Source organism: Condylostylus longicornis, unplaced genomic scaffold, assembly GCF_029603195.1.
Source record: "Condylostylus longicornis isolate FDR11 unplaced genomic scaffold, ASM2960319v2 ptg000055l, whole genome shotgun sequence".
Taxonomy (NCBI): Eukaryota; Metazoa; Arthropoda; class Insecta; order Diptera; family Dolichopodidae; genus Condylostylus; species Condylostylus longicornis.
Genome location: NW_026578024.1, coordinates 286,457 through 310,082, shown reverse-complemented (window position 1 = coordinate 310,082; position 23,626 = coordinate 286,457). Strand labels below are relative to the sequence as shown.

The 23,626-nt window shown below is 26.5% G+C and overlaps 1 protein-coding gene across 8 annotated transcripts; it reads right to left on the bottom strand.

Annotated features, from left to right (window-relative positions):
* Positions 1–951: 951 nt before the first annotated feature.
* On the bottom strand, positions 952–22,210 carry LOC129612102 (V-type proton ATPase 116 kDa subunit a 1). Of its 8 annotated transcripts, none has more exons than XM_055525598.1 (12): positions 22,054–22,210; positions 13,356–13,524; positions 13,118–13,294; positions 12,934–13,062; positions 5,234–5,331; positions 4,469–4,516; positions 3,433–3,559; positions 2,205–3,363; positions 1,910–2,133; positions 1,619–1,850; positions 1,377–1,548; positions 952–1,319 (listed from the first exon to the last, which is right to left on the bottom strand). In XM_055525598.1, exons 2-12 carry the CDS (start codon positions 13,470–13,472, stop codon positions 1,211–1,213), a joined length of 2,592 nt encoding a protein of 863 aa, XP_055381573.1. In that variant the 5' UTR covers positions 13,473–13,524; positions 22,054–22,210; the 3' UTR covers positions 952–1,210. The 8 variants fall into 8 exon arrangements, with proteins under 8 accessions (XP_055381573.1, XP_055381574.1, XP_055381575.1 ...); XM_055525599.1 differs by lacking the exon at positions 22,054–22,210 and adding an exon at positions 21,614–21,748; XM_055525600.1 differs by lacking the exons at positions 4,469–4,516; positions 5,234–5,331 and adding an exon at positions 8,307–8,431.
* Between the last annotated feature and the right edge of the window lie 1,416 nt (positions 22,211–23,626).

Here is a 23,626-nt window from a genome sequence, read left to right as displayed (position 1 = left end):
TTTTTATATCATCAGCATAAATTAAAATTTCACTGTACCTAATGACAGAGGTACCATCATTAATTGCCATTATAAATAACAAAGGGCCTAAATGACTACCTTGCGGAACCCCTGAATTGGCAACATACGGACTTGAAATGCACGATCTAAAAGAAACATAATAACTGCGACCCACCAAATGTGATTCAAACCAGTTTAACAAATTTGGAGGAAAACCAAGTCACTTAAATAAGATCACACTATGCGGTAATAGATCGAAAGCTTTCGACAAGTCCGTGTAAATAACATCAGTTTGGAAACCAGACTCCATAGCATTCAAATAGAAAGCAGTCACATCAACTAAATTACTTACGGTTGATCGTTTTTTTACAAAACCATGTTGATTCGACACCAAAAGGCCCGAACACTGATCATGATTTGACAAATTTGATTTGAATAATGGCAAGGTAATTGTCGCATTTGGACTGAAGGGCAGCCTTATAAAGATTAAATAGATAAGCAAATTCGTTATATCTATATCAATCTTTATATTTCATATATGAATTCCAGGCTCGTTTTTTTTTGACAGGTTGCTAAAAATAGTTTATTTACACTTTCCTACCATGGAGAAGCGCATTCCCACCGAAAACTCGATATGCAAAATTTGTTGCCATCGCATAACCTACCTTATTGTATACGCAATGCGGGCGGTAAAAAAAAGCAAATTTAAATAATTCCAAAGCAATAAAATTTTTGTCAGAACAATTAAATAGCCTTTATTTACTTTACGTTACATTTGTGGATAATATTTAAAATTAATTGCACAAACATCTAATCTAAGACAAGATTTAAATCTAATTGTGATTTAAACTACAAGACTTCGTATAAGAGTTATTTATAGTGATTAACAAAAACTTTGTTTCCTTTTTTTAAGCTTTGCAACGGTATTTTTTAATATACATATTTTATATACGTGTTTACATTTTAAATGAATGAGGTAAGTAACAAAAAGAAGAATTTTTACATTATATTTTCTTAACAAAGTACATTATTTTCTTCGCTTAGATTAAGATTAATCAAAACGAGAAAATTTTATGTGACCTAATAATTTTATTTATAAATTTAAAAATTCTACTAATCTCAAATCAAAATTCATATTCTCAAAGTTTTGTCATTTTTAAACATTTATACATAAATAATTGAAAGTATTTTGCAAGACGAAGTAATTCATTTATTCTGAAGAAGCTACCTCCGAACTTCCTGTATCTAACATAACATCGAACGAAAAAGGTTGGAAAGCATACCCTTGCCCAGCGTAAAATTTACTTTGGAATTCAACCCTACAATTTATAAAGTTTTTGAGGAAAAATGTGATTATAATTTTAAAGAATCTTTACCAATGCAGTCGTAAAGTGTGCAAGAAGGCAGAAAGACCTTCCATAAGGACAAGAATACTAACAGTAAGTACAGCCCATATTGAAAAAACTACCCAAAGCATTACTCCACCTAGCCATCCTTCTTGTTTAAGTCCGATGGAAAGTACCATGCTCCACAACACATCAGCTAATTCTGAAATATATTTTAAATATTAACGTTAAAACCATAATTAAATTCTTTAACTGGAAAGGCAATTATTTACGAGCATGAGCAAGAGAAAGAGCCCATAGACGCAAATAAGATGCGGTGTGAGAAATAGAACCCAAAACGTATTCAATCGTGTGTATTCCTTGATGAATAAATATTTCAGACATTTCTTCGTTATCATGGCTTCCTGCACCATGGCCTCCTGCTTCAGCTGCCGTCGATACAATGGAATCAGGGTTCAAACCAGTCTCTGGATCACCATTTCCAACAACTTGAATAGATTGAATCTGTAAGAATTTTTTATTCATTGAAAGAATAACATAATATAAAAAAAAATAAATCTTACATTTGCTATTTTTCTTTGTTTTTTGATATGCAAAGGCTTTCCAAGTAACATCCATGGAACACAAACAAGAGCAATTAAAACAAATAAAGGTTCAAAGAAACCTTGACCAGAATAAATGTATTGATAGCAACCTGTATTTTGTGGAGGTTCTGGTTGGCCCTTGAAAAGTACCATATTTATAAATGTAATCAAAATCGATGGAGCACAATAAGCCGAATATGGCGCTAAAATTAGTTTCAAGAGTTACATTAACTGAGTATGCATACAATTCATAGTTATATTTCTTGGCTCATACCAGGATTATTTGCAGCATATCTATTCCATTTAATAAACATCAATAGAACCATATAGAAAAATAACAATACCAAAAATATCACTTGAGGAATAAATTCGTAAACGACAGCAACATGATTTTTAAAATATTTGTGGTTTTGGTAGCTCATTGCAACACCAAAAATCATGTGAATGACTCCTAGTATAATAGAAATTTTCATTTTGTAAGCATTCATAAAAATAATTTTATTTCCGGTAGCGACTTGCCAGATCGGATCTATTCCAAAAGGATACGGGTATTGTAAATAATCTTTTCCGTCAGGATTTAGTTGCAAATCCTTGTTTGTCATAACAGTTGAAACATTATAATTTATTTTCCAATTTGTACCAAAGATATTCAAAGACTTTGAGAACATATCATTGTATATCAAACCGGTATACATCGAAAATACCCCCATAAGAAATATTATATAACGTCCTCCAAAAAATATATTCCAAATTTCATTATCAGTTTTTTGTGCTGCAAGTCCTTTTTCTTTTCGAATCATCCACAACCCAAATAATGCCATGATCATACCATGTCCAAAATCACCAAACATAACAGCAAATAAGAATGGGAACGTGATTATAGTGTATGGAGCTGGATTCATTTCACGATAAGTTGCAACACCATATGCATCAATCAAAGCTTGAAATGCTTTTGTAAACTTATTGGTCCGGTTGTATGTCGGTGGGTTTTCAAAAGTTTGCATTCTATTTAAAATCGGCGGCACAGAAGAACCAGAACGTTCAGTTCCACGTCTTAAAGATAGTTGAATTGTTTCAATATCTAGGACTGGAACCCAACATTCAGCAATTAAACATTTTTGTGTCACATCTAAATTGAATAAATTCAAAGTGTGATAAATGGCTTTGATCTTGCGTACTTTGATAAACCAATTTTTGAGATTTTTAGCGGCTGCAACTAATACGCGATGCCTATGATCTTGCGTTTGCCCTAAAACTGTATTCAAATCCTCGATTCGCGTCATAACCCCCATAGCCATTTCTCGACGATCGGCTGGCGCTTCAGGACATGGATACAATGTCGCCCGAAAACCTTCACAAATTTTTTTTACGCGTGTTTTCAATTGATCTCCTTGAAAAAATATAATGAATACTGATTTGTAAACTTGGTCACCCTAAAAAATATATTGAAATATATTTCAATATTGTTCAATTTACATACATATATATGTTTAAAAACGTACATTTGATGGATCCTCAAGCGGCGCCTCAATCATAGCTTGCCGAAGAAAAACATTTCCCCGACAGGCCCGCCATAACATCCTTTCAAAAGCTGGCAATCTTTCACGTAAAATTACACCAGCAACAAAGCTGTTACATTAGAAACGGATGAAATTTTAAATTTTTATACTATGATATAAATAAATATGGCTATTCACAAAATTTATAAACAAAATTATTGTAGAGAATTATTCTGTTAGTAGCTTACAAAAGGCAATGTTTTATTCTCATACTAAGACCTTTACTCCCTCCTTTTTTTATCAATGTACTTTTTTGTCTTTATTCAAATCTTTTAAAAAACAAGTTTTCAAATCAAAATTGCTTTTCACAAGAGTGAAGTTAAGGGTGGAGTAAGGTATTGTTTTAAAAATCTAGTGACATACAAGTTTGTTTTTACTTTTTCGTTTAAAGCAAAATCCAAACACTTTAAAAAAATTTAATAATTGCTTTTCAAATGTTGTTGAGTTGTAATAAATAATTGTAAAATGCACATATTTTTTAAACAAAATAAATACAAAATTCTTTTATAAATTTTTACAAGCAAAAACAAATTAGATGAACATTTGATGCATAACAATAGGTAATCAAATTCACTAACATAGTTAAACATGATGTATACATAAAGGAATGTACTAATTACTTTATCAAATTATTCCCATGAACAAAACATAAAACAAATAAAAAATATAGAATTAAAACATTTATACAAGCAATAATAAAATTTTTCATTAATAATTCAAAATAAGTAATCGGACTCAGAAATTTATAAAATTTTTAAACATAAAACTAATAAAATAACAAAATTAAATATGGTTAATATAATATTTAATAAAATATGTGAAATATTATGTTATAAAATAACAAACATGTATTTATTAAACTCGCATTAAAAACAATAAAATTAGATGAATATTTTTTCTGATTTAAAGTTTATGAAAATGAAGAAATACACATAAATGTATACACAAACATATTCATACAGTATCGTTCTTTACCAACCATGGCAGATAATCTTCTGTAAGTTGTTCACGTGATTTTTCCAGAAAACTAAATGTTATGAAAATTTTTATTATTAGAAAACTTAATTATTTCTCTAATTAAATTTAATTATTAAAATATGCTTAATTATATTTGGAACCCACAATTAAGTTGTTGTATATGTTAATTATAAAAAAACATAAGTTAATCTTTTTGTAATTTTCATTTTTACATTTACGGCTTTTGGGTAATATTAAAAATATTTTTGTATTTTTAGTATTTTAAAATAAAAAAAAAAGTTGTCTAAAATTTGAAGTAGATACCGTGACGAAATAAGTTTAATACATTTTAATTTAAATTTTACATTACTGAATTAAGAAAATCAATATTAAAATTATTTAATGAAAGATTTTCAGTAACAATCGAAAAACAAAATTTCAAATTCGAAAAATTTACTTTACTTCTTTACCAGAAAAAAATATGAGAATAATCAAAATTAAAAGTGTGTTTCATTTTTAATTTCATTATATAAAGGGTTACATTATAATGGTTCACTAAATTACATTAAATTTATGAGCTCCGTTCTACATCTAAGATTTCAAATTTTTAAACAAATATTGATATTCCAATTTTATATTTCCATTAATTTTCATTTAAGTAAAAAATTTACACGTATTTATTTTCCTCATTTATGTTTTCCATAGAAATTGTTAGTTGTTTTTTAGACTAAATTTTAAATTTTTTATCACTACAAAATAAAATTCGTTTTCAATATAAAATACCTACCCCAATTGAACGGGACCCATAGAATGTCCTGTTCGTGCTTCATCAGTTATTAAAGCTCTTGTCATTGATTCGGTTGTGGTATTAAGACCAACCTCTTGCTACAATTGTATAAAAGTTGTAAAATAGATTTTTTTCTTGTATTTTCGATATCATAAAAGTTACGAAGTGTTTTATTTTTATTTACTCTTAATTGAATATTTTTTTAAAAAATATATATATGAGCATATGTTACGGCATTGTCTGTGTTTTTGGAACTAAAACACACGAAATATATTTATATTCAAAATATTGAATATGGGGGAGAATATTTTTATGAAAACTTCCTATTTCTTAAATTTATACATGAAATGAAAACGATGAAAAAAAATTTAAAAATATACAAGTTCTTGAATTTTTACCTTTCATATGATTTAAAAAAAATATTTGATTATGTCGAAAAAAATAACCAATTTAATGGCTCTTTTAAAGTATTTACAAGACAAAATATTTTAAAATATTTAAGCCTCATGAAAATTATAAATAAAAACCTGTGCAAATTTCTTTTGCAATGTTGTTCTGTATACAAATACATATACATATGTACTCGTATAGACGTTTAGCTTATAAAATTTAAAATATTCTTTAAACTATATTATAATAGTACACATATTTTCAACAATGAAGTATTACAAAAAAAATAAACAACTAAGCTAATGATGATTTTGAAAAGAAGGCTCTAATTTATTTATTTTTTTTTTTTTAAAAATAAAACTATTCCGCAATGTTTAAATGAGAATGATTTATTTGAAAAATTAACAAAAAATAAAACAAATCGAAAACCATGGAAAAGATAAATATAAAGTTAGTATTTATTGATAGTAATATTAATATAATTAAGGTAATGTTTTGATTAGAGTATGATTAATAAGGATTAGAAATAAACAATTATTACTTGTTCTCAAAATCGTGTTTCTAAGGTGAAATTTCGTTTTACAAGCGAATATCAATTTAAAAATAAATTAATAAAATTGAATTGCAATGAATTTGATTTTTTCACTGTATTTTGAAGAATTTGAAACCAAAACAACAAACGAATATATAAATAGGAGCTTCATATTAAAACATACATATGTAGCATGTGTTTTATTTTACAAGACGTTTGAGTCTTGCATGTTTTCAATAAATGATTAAATTTGTGATAAAAAATATATATTCTGTTTGCTGTATTAATCAAGTATGAACGAACGTGATTGTAAATAAACCTTCGCAAGAAAATATATATTTTTTCTGATCAACTCAATTATTACAAGACTTTAAATGATAAAATTTCGTGTTTACCTTGCGCAATTTTTATTTAAAATTTGCGTAGGTCATTAGAACACACAAATTTCAAATATAATATATGTATTATCAATAGGCGATTAACAAGTTTAATAATTATTTATCTGAATTTTTCTGAAAATAGTAAATTATGAATGAAGAAGTGGTATAGTTTTGACATTATAACCTTATTACTTCAATTAAACTAATATGTACATATATATATAAAAAGCAACCTAACACAACAATAATAAATTTTTAGTATTATTTTATTTAATAGTTATTACATACAGAGACTCCCACTCGTATTCGCACAGCATTCATATTTTAATTCAAACTGATAAAAAAATTAAATATTTTCCAATTATTTTAATCAAATATAATACTTTAATAGAAGTAATTAACAAACATAAAAACAAAAGTTCATTAAAACAAATTAATTATATAATTATACATACACAAATATTTAATAAATTTAACTTTTAATAATTTTCTTATAAAGTCAATTCCATAGACCCAAAAAATCAAACTGCATGCATCAAATAACCATAAATACATGACACAAAAAATATGTGCATTTTTAAAAAAATCATGTAATTAATATAATAAATTCCTTTTGTATGCTTTTTTAATATTATAATCAATCAAAGTACGTATTTATGTTGCAGACAAAGCAGATTCTGGCCGATTTTACGAAATTTTAAAAAAGGTAAGCAAAAGCATCACTTTATGAAAAAAAGTACATAGACAGCTATGTATATTTACATCAATTTTTTTTATTTTATCACTAAATAAATGTGGGATGTACTTTATTTTTTTCAGACACAATGAGTTGTAAAAAAAGCTAACATGATTTAGTTTTTACAAAATTTTGTTAAAAAATACATAATATATGTGTTCCTATATTCTAAAGGTAAATCTTTTTTCAAACCAATAAAATAATTTTCAACATAATAAAAAATATAATGTGTCATTTCTATCGGACTTTAAACATACATATGTGTTCATGTACATAAATTACCCGTTTTTTTGCATAAGGTAGTTAGTAATTTCAGAAATGATTTTTTAATTTCTTTAATTTCCAACAAAAAATTGTATAGGTAGGGGGAGGGGTGCATATCTACTCTTAATCGAGCTGCAGCCTGTTCAAAATAAAAGATACCAGATTTTTCCTCCACATAAATAAATGTTTATAGCTTCGGAACTATGCGTTCGAGTAACTCTTGCCTCTCCCGAGTATTACGTTCTAGAGTATCAATTTACGTTTATTTTTTTCTTCGATAGTTTTCATTATATAAACCCTAGAAAAAATAAAAACGCTCTATATTTAAATTAAAAAGGGAAAGGTGTCATTTAACACGCCATAGGTTTGACAAAAAATAATTTTTTTTTGATAGATTCTCTTTAAAACACAAAATTATGAATTGTTACCCTTTAAATAAAATAAGAGTATTTTTATGTATCCCTACAACAGTATGTGGTCAGACATTTAGTAACAGTTGTCACTATTAAAGCAAGTAGAATGAAAATTAATCAAAATAAAAAAGCGCAAAATAAAAGAAAAAAACACAAAGAAAAACTTTCACTAAAAAATGTCAATAAAACACAAATATTAAAACATAGGACAAACAGACTTCAAAATACATAGATGTATATAACTACATTTTGTACAAAACAAAAGCGATCAGAATAATTTCCTATATTTTTGCGTTGTAGATATGTCTTTTTTAAATTCAAAAATATTTTTTTTATGAAATTGTAAGTAAATATTTACCCAAGTTTAAGATTTTGTCCTTGTTGAGCACGTACTCCCTCTTCGCCTAAAAGTTGGACCTGCTCGTCATCATTCTGATTTTCCGCCATCTGTTGATAGCGTGTATTAAAGGTAAGTGGGGCTGTCTGGCAACACAATCGAAATAAAACGACGTAACGAAAAAAACAAAAAAAGGAACGAAAAAAACCGAACCAACGTATGCAACACAAAAGTTTTCGAAAACCAAAATTTAACAAAATTAAAATTGTTTTTTTAGGAGCGATTGTTTTTATATATAATATTGTAAGTTTTTCAGGATGTTTGATATTTCATTCATGTGTAATTGATATTTATGTTGATTTTAAGAAAAAGTAATGTACGTACGAAAAACAAAAAAAAAAATTATATTTAATTAATTAAAAAAGAAAAACAAAATATAATCTGAATACGAAAGAAATAATAAAAAGTGCACAGAATTCAACTAACAAATAAAAATAAAAACAAATATGTTACAGGATTCTACTTTTTGTTAATAAAACATGAGATTTAATTCAACCCTTAAATAAAAAAAAATATTTCTTTCTGTTAATTTAAGTATCATTTTTTTAAATCTTCGAAATTTTTCATGTTACCATTATCGGAAATATGTACATGCTTTAGCATGATTTAACAATACTTCATATATTTTATTAAAATCTTAGAAACAAATTTGCCATATTTTTGTATTTAAGGGTATAACTTGCAATTAAATTAATTACTTTTATAAAAAGCAAAATAAATATAAAATTATTTTAAAATAATTGAAACATGCATACAAAAAGAAAATAATATTGTTCAAACATATTTTAAATTCCAAAATTCATTTTTAATGCACATCCTAGCACCTTTAACAACAACAATATTGCAAAAATAAAGAACTTTATACGAGAATTAGTTAAAATATGCAGTAATTTATGAAATATTAGCCAAATAAATATGTTATTTGTATAAAAGTAAAAAAAAAAGAAAAAAAAAAGTAACTTTTCAAACTAAAAAACATGCAACATGTCTCAACTTAAAAACTTTAGAAAGAAAATGCAACATGTCTCAATTTAAAAACTTTCATAAATAACATATAACTTTATATATATATTATTATAAATAAAATTTTTGTAAAAATTGTACATTCACATTAAATAAATGTTAAGTAATTTTCAAAGCTATTCAAGTCTTTCTTAATAAAATTAAAAACGAAAAAATGTGTTATACGTTTGATCAACAAATAGTTGTTACTTTTATTTGATTTTATTTTAAGATATATAAAATTAAGATAAAAAATGTGACATTATATAATCGTAAACAAGTGATTAAATTTCTTTTTCAAAAATAATTTGATCTTAAAATAGTTTCAATCAAATAGTCAAATAGCTTTGATCAAATAGTTATAGAACGCTTCGAAATCAATCATTATGCCTATGTTAAGATTAACATTTTAGTTTTAAAAATGCACATATATAATTTCATTTACAAACGATATGTTATTTGATGAATTAAATAATTGACAACTATATTGTTTTTGGTTACACAAAATCCTAAAACAATGCAGAATATACATATGATCACGTTTTAATCAAGTAAAATTTGTTTTAAAACATTATAATTTATCATAAGAAAAAACAAAATATATATGTATTTTCGCAAGTTTCAACATGAACATCTTTGTGTTCCTCATAATATGCTGTTTTGTATTACTTAAAAATACTGGTATGCTTTACTATATTTAGTTTTATATAAAATCGTAAACTTTTTTAAGCGGTTATATTTTACACAAAAAATTAAATATACACGTAAAATTAAAAAATTTTGCATCTACACCTAAGGAAAAAAATAAAAAGATAGTACAAAAACATAGAAAATTAAAAAGGTCCTTTATTTTCATGATATTTTGTTCGAAATGCAAGATTTAAACTAAAAAACAAAACAAAATATTAAAAATATAAGAAAATTTATGACACTTCATATTAAAAAAGGAAATTTTTTCTCTAAATCTAAACTAAAATATATAAGAAAAATCGTGATTGATGGAAAATAACGACCACACTTTTTATTTATGCAAATTAAGTTTTTTTAATAATATGTAAGTATAATTATATCAGAAAAAGTGAAAATTACGCTTAATTTTGTGACTTTTAAGTTTTACATAATTAAAAAATTCTTATTTTTTATTTTTAAATATAAGCATTTAGTTTTTCCACTTTACAAAATAAACAGTTACATCAAAAAATTATCTTTTCCAAGTACACATTATTATTTATTATTAAATTACAAATATAGAGAATGTTAATTTCATTTGTGTTGTCAAGACATGATATAACTACTAAAAAAATGTTAGTTTAAAAGCAAACTTTCATTAAACATTTTTTCTTAAATATATGAGTAGAGTTATTGCAAAATGATTGAATTTGATTAAAATGTTTTTATGTATGTATGCTTTCCACCATTTCAAAGTGATATTGCGATTTCCTACAACATAAATAATATTCATATTGCAGAGTATTAAAGTAAATGTGTTTTATGAATCAGATGGATTTGATAATTTTTATATTAATATATTAATGTGAAATTTTAAAATTAATAAAAAAGATTAAATTAATAAAATAAAATATTAAGGTGCCGATTAATCAAAAAAAAATATTTATCAAATAGGCAGTTTAGATTTCGTTAAAATATAAAACGATTGAATAAAAAAATGCTATTTATAAGGTACTATTGAAAGAATATACACAAATTCATGTAATTTCGAAAATCAATGTATGTATGTATAACCCGTAAATGTAATGATTTTAACATAAGACCTAGCAAAGTTTTGAATACACCTAATCCTATCGTAGGTAGTAAAAAAAACGCTCTTTAAATAAACATTACTCGTATCAAGAAAAAAAAACGTTAATTTACGTTGATAGCTCAGTTTTAAAATATTCCAACAGTAAAATAATAAGAAAATTTATACTTATTAGCAATTTTTTATTTATTATCCAAATTTTGTACTTAATTTTATTACCAAAGAATTATTAATTTACTTTATTATTTGCAGGTAAGTACACGAAGTGCACCAAACATTTAAATTATTTATAAGCTAAAATGAATCGCCCTTAATTCAATAATATTGAATATTATGAATGTTGTGAAACAGATATCGCCAAGAGAAAGTATGCGATTATGTGATCGAGTTTTAATACGTGTATACATTTTGAGAATTAAAAAAATGTCCGTGTATGTGGAGATATTACTTTTATAAGGAGATCAGATTTATTAAAATATATTGCATGAATCAAGATATATGACATTAAATGTCAATGTCATAAACGAAAGTAGGGGTACAATCGGGAAGTAATCGATGCAGCATCGATGTGTAATCATGTAAAAATCATGTACGAAAATGCATCAATACGGTAATGCTTTAAGGTTTGGTGTCCAAAAATATCAGAAATACGCATCGTATGCGCACCATATTTAATCAGTTGTGCATCAATTTGTTATTTTGTATTGATGCAAAGTTTTTTAAATGGAAGCTGAGAAGTAAATAATTTAATATTTTAACTCAATAATAAATAAAGTTAATTATGCACGGTATTAATATTTTTAAATGTTCTATTATATTAAAATCTCCAAAACTTAATTGAAATTTAAAATTTTTTTTAAATAGATTTTCAGTTGTTAATAATTTTAATACTTTTACAGAAAACCTTTTCAAAATAGGCTCCAAAAAACATTGAAAGTGTCCAAAAATGTCAAAATAATATTGCAACAGCAAGGTAAACGCATCACATCGCGATAGCATTAGCGACTTTTGCTTGTATCGATGCTGCGTTGATGCACGTTTTTGATTACTTTCCGATAATACCATAACACTGCTACAAGAACTATAATTTTGCACTTACTTTACATCTTAATTTCAGTAAAACAAATAAATAACAAATTGGAATAAAGCTAAGAACTGGAATTCTTATATTCTTGAAAGGCGTGAAGACTATATAAAGTTTTTAAAAAATTTTTTATAAGTTAGGTAATTGAATTTACGAGTATTTAACAATAGTGTTGTTTTTTCTTTACCTTTCTCCTTAAAATATATTTGAAGAACTGCTAATTTTCTTAGAAATTCTATATATGTATTTGTATAAAAATGTTTCCATCATAAAATAATTTTAAACCAAATGTATTAGCATTTCCATTTTATTATATTCAATAGATACAAGAAAATTTTAATTACATATACGAAATCAAATTACCAAATTAAAAGGATACAAGTTTGCTAATAACTTATGTTATTTAACTTCCCTTTGCCCTTTTTTTCCATTTTTTGAATTATTATAACAATAAACTACATATTTGTCATGCAATTCTATATTTAATACTTCTCAAAACTCGATTCCTATATCGTTTCTATAAGATATTTTTAAATCCTATTTAGTTTGTAAATAAAATAATGAATGCATCGCGTTAAAACCTTTTTTATAAAGTAGTTTTTTATAAGTAAGTTTTTTAGTCTTCATCAAACAATTAAAGGCAATTAATAAAAGAAAAGTAAAATTTTAAATTAATTTTAAATACTTATCGACAAAATTGTATATATAAGATTGAAATATATGTAGTAAAAAAAGAATCATACCTCATCAAAAAACACTTGCGTCTTACGTAAAATATGCTTTAACTCAGTTAATTCTAAAAAATTTCGTTTTAAAGCTTCGGCGTTTTGATTGACTTCACGTAGTTCATTTTCTAACTTTTCAAAAGTTGCCTAAAACATAAAAAAAATGTATGTTATGAAATTCAAAATAAATTAAGTTTATTACTTCTAAATCTATCATTTCACGTGGTTGTGGTGCCTCCGGGCTTTCACCAGTATCAAGCATTGGAATACCATCTTTTTTTATTTCTTTTTCAAGATAACGTAACTTTCTTTCCATTTCATCACAACGACGAACTTCGTTAACAAATTTCCGTTGAAATGCATTAACATCAGGATTTAGCTGAAAACATACATATTTTTAAATTTGTAATATCTTTAAAATATAAAATATAAATCATTACATCGCGAAACTGAACAAGACCCAATTCTCCTAATTCTGAAACACAAGCATAGGCTGCTTCGCTTTGCAAGAAGAGTTGACATAAGGTCATTTCTTCACTTCTAAACAACGAACCCATACTAAGCGGTTAATAAAGTTTCACCCTTTATAAGTTTAAAATTGTTCTTCTCCTGAAAAGAAATAATAATTTTTAAATAATTGCAATATCTCCAAATATTTTATGTACAAGTTAAAATTTTTAATTTACTAAAAAAATTATGTTCGTATGCATATGTACATACGAATACGTGTGCATCAAGAAAAAAGTTTTTTAAAACATTTATAATTTTTATATGTTCAGGCACTGCCCTGGTAAGCATAAGGATACCAGATAGAGAGAGCAACTTTATTTTCCTTTTTAGAGTATAGTGAAAAATTAAATATAGTGAAAAATTCTGTTTTAGGAGAAATAAAAATTAAGAAAAAGAAAACTGAAACAAAAAAATGTTACTTTTAAGTACAATAATTAACAATGTAAAATCAAACTGCAAAAATTAGTAAAAAAAGGTACAACTGACTTAACTGCACTACTCATGGTAATTTAAATATTTTTGTGATAGATTAGCAATATTTATGAACAAACTTGATTAACAACATTTGTTTATGAACACAAATATAGCGCAGTTCTTGCTATATATCGCGATATACTGTGTTTATGAAAAGACCTCCAAATTTTTTTAAAAATATATTTCCTAAAATTTATAGAAAATCAAGCGATACAGACCTTCCTCATTGCCTTTTAAAAGGGTACTGAATTAAATTACGATAAAAAAATCAAAATAAATTTTAAATTTTCATAAGGCAAATTAAATAAACTCTAAGCATTGCTTAAAAATCTTTACATTGAAAATATTGGGTATTTTAAATAATCACCTTAGCAATCTGAGTTTTACCAGCGTTTTTCAGACGGAGGTGCACGCCATTGAAATGTGTGTGCAGTCCAACCTTGAGAGACGATACCGCGGTCATGAAATATTAATCATGTCGGATAGTCAGGCTGCTATCAGAGCTTTGAACTCTTTTTCAGTATCCTCTGAGGTAGTATGGGGCTGTCTTGAGAAGCTCAACAAATTGGGTAAGTGCAACCGGGTCACACTGTGCTGGGTGTCTGGACATGTGGACGTAGAAGGAAATGGAGAAACGGCGTTCGGAGCGCTGGAGGTGTTTCCAGAGCTTCGACAGGCTAAGGAGCTTCTGGGAAATTATGACCAGGGGCGCTATAGGAAAATAATGGGACTCGGCAGGAATCAGATGAGAATTCTCCACGGGGTCTTGACGGAGAATTGTCGCCTTACGGCTTACCTTAAAAGGCTTGGCCTGGGAAGTTAAGATATATGCAAGTTTTGCGAACAGGCCCAGGAGTTCTCGGCGCATCCTCTAAGGGAATGCGGGGCCCTCGCCCGCGTGGGAAGGGAGGTACTGGGGAACTACGTACTCACGCCGGCGGAGAGAAGGAGACCTTCTTTGCAATGTACAATCTGAGTTTAAAATTTGTTTTTTTAATATCTAGAATAAGCTCTTATTGTTATATACCAAGTATTCGAACCTGACAAACCATTCTATAGAAACTGCATGGATATGTCTGACCTATAATTAAACACACAACTGCCAAGTTTCATGAACCTAACTTTATTGTTTTTCCAAATATTTAAAATTAGCTTTTGGAGTTGTATGCCAGCTACCCGAACCAGTGCAGCATATTAAAATTTTCAAAACATATGTAAAGTGTAATTGGACACATCTTTGCAAATTTTGATATTAATATCTTTATTGGTTTTTGAAATATTAAAAAAAACACTTTGAGGAATCTGTCAAGTCGTTCCAACAAAACTTCAGAAGTATATGTGATGTACAATTGGACACATGACTGCCAATTTTCGTGAATCTAGCTTTATTATTTTTCCGAATATTTAAAATTAGGAGTTGCATGGCAAAACCCCAACCCGTCAAGCCATTCCACCAAAACTTCAGGGATATATGTGACCTATAATTGGACACACGACTGCCAAGTTTTTAAATCTAACATTATTATTTATCCAAACATTTAAAATAAGCTTTTGGAGATGTATGGCAGCAACCCGAACCTGTCAAGTCATTTCACCGAAACTTCAGGAGTATATGTCACCTATAATTGGACACACGACTGCCAAGTTTCATGAATCTATCTTTATTATTTTCCCTAATATATAAAATTTACTTTCGAAGTTGTATAGCAGCTACCCGAATCAGTGCAAGCGTTCCATTAAAATTTTCAGAATATATGGAGAACATAGGACACATCTTTGCAAAATTTGATATTAATATCTTTATTAGTTTTTGAAATATTTAAAAAAACCAATTTGAATTGTATGGCAGTTATCCGAACCCGTTGTCCGATTTGGACAAATTACAATAGCAGCACAAAATTTTCGTTTGCACAAAAGAAACAACTTGTGAAAGTTTGGTGCCGATTGCTTTATTCGTTTTTGAGTTATCGTACGATCGGACGGAAGGACATGGCTAAATCAACGCACAATTTTACGCTGAGCAAAAATATATATATATGTCCATACCAAAGACGACACCTTAAAGTGGTTACAAACTCCATACCAAAGTGAATATCATTCACTTTCGTGAAGGGTATAAAAAAATACGTTCGAAATTCATAGCATGTCTAAATTTCTAAAACATTATTAAGGCTTTGTTTATACATATATGCAACAAAAATATTTCAAGTTTGAAAAAAATCATAGAATAGAAATAATAGTTTCTTGTTATTGGTTAAATTTATGTACAAACATATACATAATGTAACTAATATAATTTAACCAATAAATGCGCGAAAATAAAATTTTAAACTTTAATTATGCAAAAATATATTTTTAAGATTGTAGTTAAAAGAACGTTAAAAGGAGCAATTAAATCCCTTTAATTTGCCATTTCTCTTATAATATAGGAAAACAAAAATAAAGAAATATTCAATCGATTTTTTCAAACTATGTGAAAAATAATTTCAACAGAAAATAAATTGAGGAAAAACAAGCTTTTAGTTTTATTAATTACTTTACAATAAACTCAATAATTTCCATCAAAAGAAAGTTATGCGATTTGTTCACTTCTCATTATTTTTTATATTTTTTTTGAAAAATCAATATAGTATTTGATTCTTAAAACTAATTAGAATGAGCAACTTTATTTTAATTACAGTTTCATTACATGTTATTAACAGGAAAAATTTTAATGAACACACATAATTTACTCGTTATGTCGCCGATTTATCAAAATTTACACTGCTTTCAAAGACAATGAAAAATAAAACTATGTTAAGGAGTTTGTTCGGAATCATCAAATGAAAGTTTTACGAGTTTGTCAAAATCGAATTTTTATTTCAATTTATTTTAATTTAAAAATTTCTACTTACATTACAACCTTGATATTACAAAAAATCTGATGTGATCAGCACATAACCGACCGCAACGTGTATTGTATAGTTAAGTAAAAATGTTAAAGAATATTATAAAAATGTCTGCTAAATACTTCTTCCCAATTTTTAGGAAATTAGTAAGCTTAAAGTTAATATACCTAGAAAAATGTAAATTTGGCTCTTAGTAGAGTTTCGCTTTCTGCTACTCGAATTCCCTGAAATTATTTTTTCGCCAGTTATTTTTGGTAAAAACCAGAACTCAGATATCAAATTTCAAGAAATTCCATCAATTCGTTCCGTAGGTATGGTGAAAAATAATCGGCCCGCAGATCAGTTTTCGAGCTCTGATCATTCCAAAAACTTTATGGATTCATTATTTTACCACCTCGAATTTAAATATCAAATTTCAATGAAATCTGTTTAATATTTCTCTTTATAAACGCAAAAATGTATATTTGGCCCGTAGTAAACGTCCAGTTGCTGACGCCTGATTTCTTCAAAAGTTAGGATTTTTCGTGGATGGTCGAGCGAAGCTTATATATGAAATTTCAAGTAAATCGGTTGAATATTTTCTTCAAAATGGTCAAAAATGTAAAACAGGCCCGCTAAAAAGAGCAGTTCCCGAGGCCTGATATACCCCAAAAGTTTATTAATCCGTGCCATGGTCGAAATAAATTTACATATATAATTTCATCAAAATCGGTTCAGCCAAACTTGAGATACACGCGTGCGCACACAGACCGACAGTTTGCTAAAAGTGGTTTACTTACACTTCCCTACTATGGAGAAGTGCATTCCACCGAAAACTCGATATGCAAAATTTGTTGCCATCACATAACTTACCTATTTATATTGTCGGTAAAAATCAAGCCTGGACCCTGCTTTGTTTGTGAATTTATTTGTAAAATTGCGTATGTATTTTTAGCGAAATGACATTTCTTAAGTATAATTTTTTTTTGTTGTTTTTTTAGAAAAATTACGATTTTTGCATATTTTCATTTTGAGTTTTCTATATGAAAAGTTGACTAAAATGTAAATTTTTTTACATTTTAGTCAACTTTTCATATTAGAATTAAGAGTAAAAAATGATAATGCAGTGGATAAACAATGTTAATAAAAACTTTATTAGATTTTAATTTAAGTTTGCAATTATTTGATTTTAGGTTTTATAATTATGATAGTGCATTTAAAACTTTATAATCATTATAAAAAATGCGTCGTTTCAAATTATCTCTTATATAAAAAAGTTAAAATATTATAAAGAAACTTGTATAAGTTTTTAATTTTCTGATGCGGTAGTTTAGGTAAATTAGTGAATTAGCCTTACTACCAATGTAAAAGTATTTCCTTATAAAACTAATATAACATACATACCTAAAATTTGTTCGCAAATAAATTCGGGTCTGGACAAAAAACTAAATTGTGCAGGTCTATTTGTTGATGTTACTAAAGCTTTTGACATGGTGAATCATAAAATTCTTTTGAATAAATTATTTGCGCTAGGTTTTCGTGGTTTTATATTGGATTGGTTTAAATCTTACTTAAAGTGCAGGACTCAAAGAATCAAAATTGGTAACAAAATCAGTAGTGTTCAATATGTTAGTTTGGGAGTTCCCCAAGGATCTGTTTTGGGACCAATATTATTTCTTATATATATAAATTCACTTTTTGATTTGGAATTTCAAGGTAATTTAACAGCTTTTGCTGATGATCTTGCAATTTCCTATTCGTGCAACAGTCCGCTCAATCTAACATGTGCAATCAATAAGGATCTTAGCTTATTAAGATATTGGTTCTTCCGACATAAGCTAATTGTTAGTGATAAAACAAAACTAATGTTTTTTAATCTTATGCAAAAGGAACTTTCTGATATTAATCTTGTTTTTCATTCTTCTGGTTGCAAAAGTGTTTCTATGGATAGTGATAATAACCATAATGTTAACATTGTACATTCTGGCTGCTGTAACTCCTCTTGCTTTATAGTAGAAGAAGTCAATCAATTCAAATACTTAGGTGTGTTTATTGATAGTATGTTGAATTAGTCAGCGCACACAAATGCCATTAAGTCTTATTTGCGCTCTACATTGCGTTATTTTTATCGCTTAAACAAAATTTGTTCGCAGAAAACCCTCTTGATGTTTTATTATGGCATTTTTCATTCTAAGTTACAATATGGCATAAGTTGTTGGGGTGGTACTTGTAAGAATAAAATTTATCCCCTTCTAATCTTACAAAAATGTGTAATTACAAAAATTTGCAATAGACATCGTTTATTTCATAGTATGGATTTATTTAGAAGTTTGAAAATTCTTCCTGTTAGACAACTTTATTATTATAGGGTCTTAAAGGTTTTTTTATATAAGAGGAGGTTACTTAAACAGTAGGGCTTCAAATCGCTTTGGTTTGCACATTAATCAGAGATTCTTAGTTAATGTTCCAGTTTTTAGAACAACAAATTACCGAAACTTTTTTGATATAACTTCCGTCCGCTTGTTTAACAAACTTCCACAACCAATACGTGCTATTTGAAATTTAAATAAGTTTGTCAAAAGTATAAAAGAATGGCTTTTATGTTTTGAGCATAGTGAAGTAGATAAATTGTTAAGTAGTCTAATTTAATATTTTTATTTTTTTTTTATTGGGTACTTATTAATTTTATATCTTAATTTAAAATCTATATTTTTGGTAAATTATAAATTAAGTATGTATAAGTGTATAATTATATTGTACTGTTAACTAGTATTTTTGCAGATTGAAATTAATAATTGTAATAATTTAATATTTTTTCTATAGAGTATTTGTATTATTATGCAAATGTTGATTTAAATAATAATTTTTAACAACACAATTAGGCATTTACATTATTTTTCTTTAAATAATAATGCCGTTTTCTTATTCTCTTAGTTTAAGTAAAATTATTGTAATAATTCAGAGAATAAAGTATAATAAATAAATAAATAAATAAAAAAAAAAAGAATTATGTGGACTTTTAATATAAAAATAATTCACATAATAATTTTTATGAATTATGAAGCATATAAGTTTAATTAATATAGTATACACATAAAAAATATTTAGATATATGTATATGTGATTATATCAGAAGTATGCATTTTGCGAGGTATATCGTACAAAATTAGTAAACTAGTTAATATTAAATGTACATTTTCTCAAATTTGAAAAAATACACTAAAATCAACTAAATACTTCGAAAAAAATAATTGCAATATTTTTTTTTCCTGTAGTATAGCATTTATTGAAATCTTAAAAAAATTAACGGAACCTGGAAGTTAAAAGTTTTTTTTAAATCAATTTTTTAATGTTTTAATAACACAAACTTTAAGAATGTAAGCACTAGTAAAGTAGAAAAAGATTGAATTTTAACTTTTTCTAATCTTATTATAATTTTCATAAGTTGATCTTATGGGAGATTTATGATGTTAAAAAGGGTTCTTTACAGATCCCATAAGAATACGTCTAAATTCAACGAAAAGTTCGTCAGAAACTTCTGGTAACAACTATTTATTTATTTATTTATTTCAATCTACTGGGAAATCTCCCTTACAGATTTCAGATGTATAATTAACTTAAAATAAGATAACAAAAGAATAAACTTAACAAAATATAAGTAACTAAAAATAATTGTAAAAATAAGTAACAATTTATCTCTCTCTATCTATAGTTTCCGTAGGAATTCGTCAGCCGTGAGAAAACCTTTACAAAGTTTTAAAATAACAACATCCAATTATAGTAACCTTACAGATTTTTAGAATAACAACATTATTCTAAAATTCAATATTCGTACAATATTTAAAAAAGTTGAGAAAGAACTACAGGCTCTGAAAAACCATAGTCGTTACATTACTTTTGCATTTAAGAATTGGAATATATTTTAATTTACATTAAATGACATCTTTTCATTGTAATTTAAAAATGTCAATAGGAATATAACACATCATTTATTTAAATATATGGAACATAACATAGATATCTTAGTTCATAATGTAAACCAAATTTATTCCACTATTGAAAAAGATTTCAATATAAAAAGAAAGCATTTAGTAAAATTTAACAAAAAAAAATAACAAATTCCAAAATTCAGAAATAAATTTTAGTGAAAATGGACAAGGGAAAGATAGCCTTTGATTTATCAGAACTTGTTTCTGGTTGTAACAAAAAACATGAGCAAGATGTAATAAAACATAAAATTAAAAATGAGGAGGAATTTCAATTGCTGGAGCTCTTTAGATATTTCAAGAAAGCAGATTTTCATAAAATTAAACAATGTTTAAATGATTTGAATAATGAAAATATTAAATTTACACGAATTGAAGTTCAAAGCGAAAGAGGACCCTTCTGTCAGAACAAAACCAAAAAATTTCAAGTTGCTTTGCTTACAGGTAATTTATTTCATGTTACAATAATATTAATATGCATGGACATGTGCACATATTATACATATGTATATAAATAGATTATATTAAAATGAAGAACCTGGAGTTGAAAATTAGTATTATTGAGACCAAAGTATATTTTATACTTAAAGCTTTAAAACATGTTAATTCATCTGATCAATTTAACGTAAATGATATAGAATTTCCAGATTTCATCCCAAAACGAGACAAATTAAATAAAATTGAAAAATCCAACTTAAGCACTAAGCGGAATAAAAATACGAAAGCTCTTAAAAAATTAAGGCAGAACAAAGGAAATTACGATTTTAACAATATTTTTTATGAAAAAAGACAATTATTTGTAAATAAATCAATATATAAAATTACATCAGATTGGTATGCTTAACCAAAAAAAGTACTTACATATGTACATGTTAATATAACCTTTGTCTTGCAAATAGATAGCATACAAACCAAAATTTGTTTCTTTTTATAAAATTACCATTCAGTGATTTATTTTAATATGTAAATGTTAAACCTTTACTTTTTGTGATTTAAATACGTCTTGTACAATGAGTATTGAAAATTGTATATTAACTCATGTTTTACATTTAATAATTTTTCTATTAATTTTTTGATTCTGTAGATACATAAATGCATATGCATTCATATACACATTTAAATGCTTTTACAAACACGTATACCTGCATGAATTTAGGTAGATATACATACATATGTATACGTTTAAGAGTTTTATATAAAAAAGAATTTCTAAACTTGACATTAAAATACACTTATTAAATTGCAAACTAATATTATGCTTTAAATTAAGCAAATTTTTAATTATTCAAAATTTTACTTACAAAAAATAACACTTAAATTCTTTATTAAATTTTTAAGAAGCTGCAAGAAAAAAATTTTAATGACTGATTGATAATACCAGATATACACAAAATCGTTTTATTTCTGACAATAGTAACTTAATTTTGGTCTTTTATAAAACGTGTCATTGTTTTTCTAAGCGTTCAGAAAAAAACTTATACAGACCACGGCTAACCACGGTTGACAGAAATACAGGCCTGGGCGCTAAGAGAGAATGACAGTTCACAGCAGACGAGTTTACACGTATTCTTATGGGATCTATAGAGGGTTCTTTTTAACATCATAAATATCAACAAGATCAATTTTTTTCTAACTTTGTATTAGAAAAAGTTAAAATTAAATTTTTTTCTATTTTATAGTGCTTAAATTCTTAAAGTTTTGTGTTATAAAAACATTAAAAAATTGATTTAAAAAAACCCTTCAGGCTCAGTTCACTTTTTTAAGATTTCAATAAATGCTACACTACAAGCGGAAAAAAATTATGCATTTTTTTTTTGTGTATTAAGCTGGTTTCTGAAAATTTTTTTTGAGAATATTTGAGAAAATGTTCATTTGATATTAATAACTTTGCTTGTTATGTAGAAAATGTCTCTCACAATGCATACTTCTAATATGAAATACTTAATATAATTCTAATATGAATAAAAATGTTTGTGGTCCAGGCCTTGATTTTTTGTAACGAAAGTTATAGACGGAAAGCACGAAAATATTTTCCGTCCAAAATTGGAAAACAACTGTGTTCACAATTATTTATTATTTTCTGCAAGTAAACTGTTCACTTTTATTTTCCACTTTCTAATTAAATATTTTAGTTTATTTAAATTTTTTCAAAATATTTTTTTTTAGTCTCTGCAAGTACTAAGATTTTTCAGAGCCAATTCCTTCTTAGTTGTTTCCCTTGTGAACACAATCCACTCATATCTAATTTAATTTTAATTTGGCATTAAAGCACTTTAGGAAAATCTAAAAATGGGAACTCATCTGTCATCAATTTTAGGCAGAAAATTGTTTTGTAGCGCCAGTCTAGATTCTAGATTTTATAGATTTTACATGTCAATCAAACATTGACATTCATGAATGACATTGATGAATTTTTTAAACTTAAAGTACAAAGAATTATAATCATGATTGTGATTGATTAAGTTTTTAATTTTGAAGTACATATAGAAAGATTGACTAAGATTGATTAGCTAAAATAGAACTATTTTTTTGTGAATCAAAAATTTGATGAAAATGATTGATTCTTGATGTTTAGATAGTTAATCTTCATCTATCCAATCGTGATTGTTGATCTTTGATTGATATGTAAACGCTGACTGTAACGTTTATTCTTAATATACTGTGCATCAATATACAGGTTGATTCACCGACAAGGTAGGAGTCATATACCACCGGGTAGAGGGTCAAAAATGAGTCAAACTTTTGTTCGGAACATAGCGTTAAATCGGAACCGTTTTGAAGATACATTTATTATTTCTTCGACCTTTTCTCTTTAAAGGTTTATCATTATGTAAATCATATACATATGCATTCCTACCATATTTTAGTAGCTAA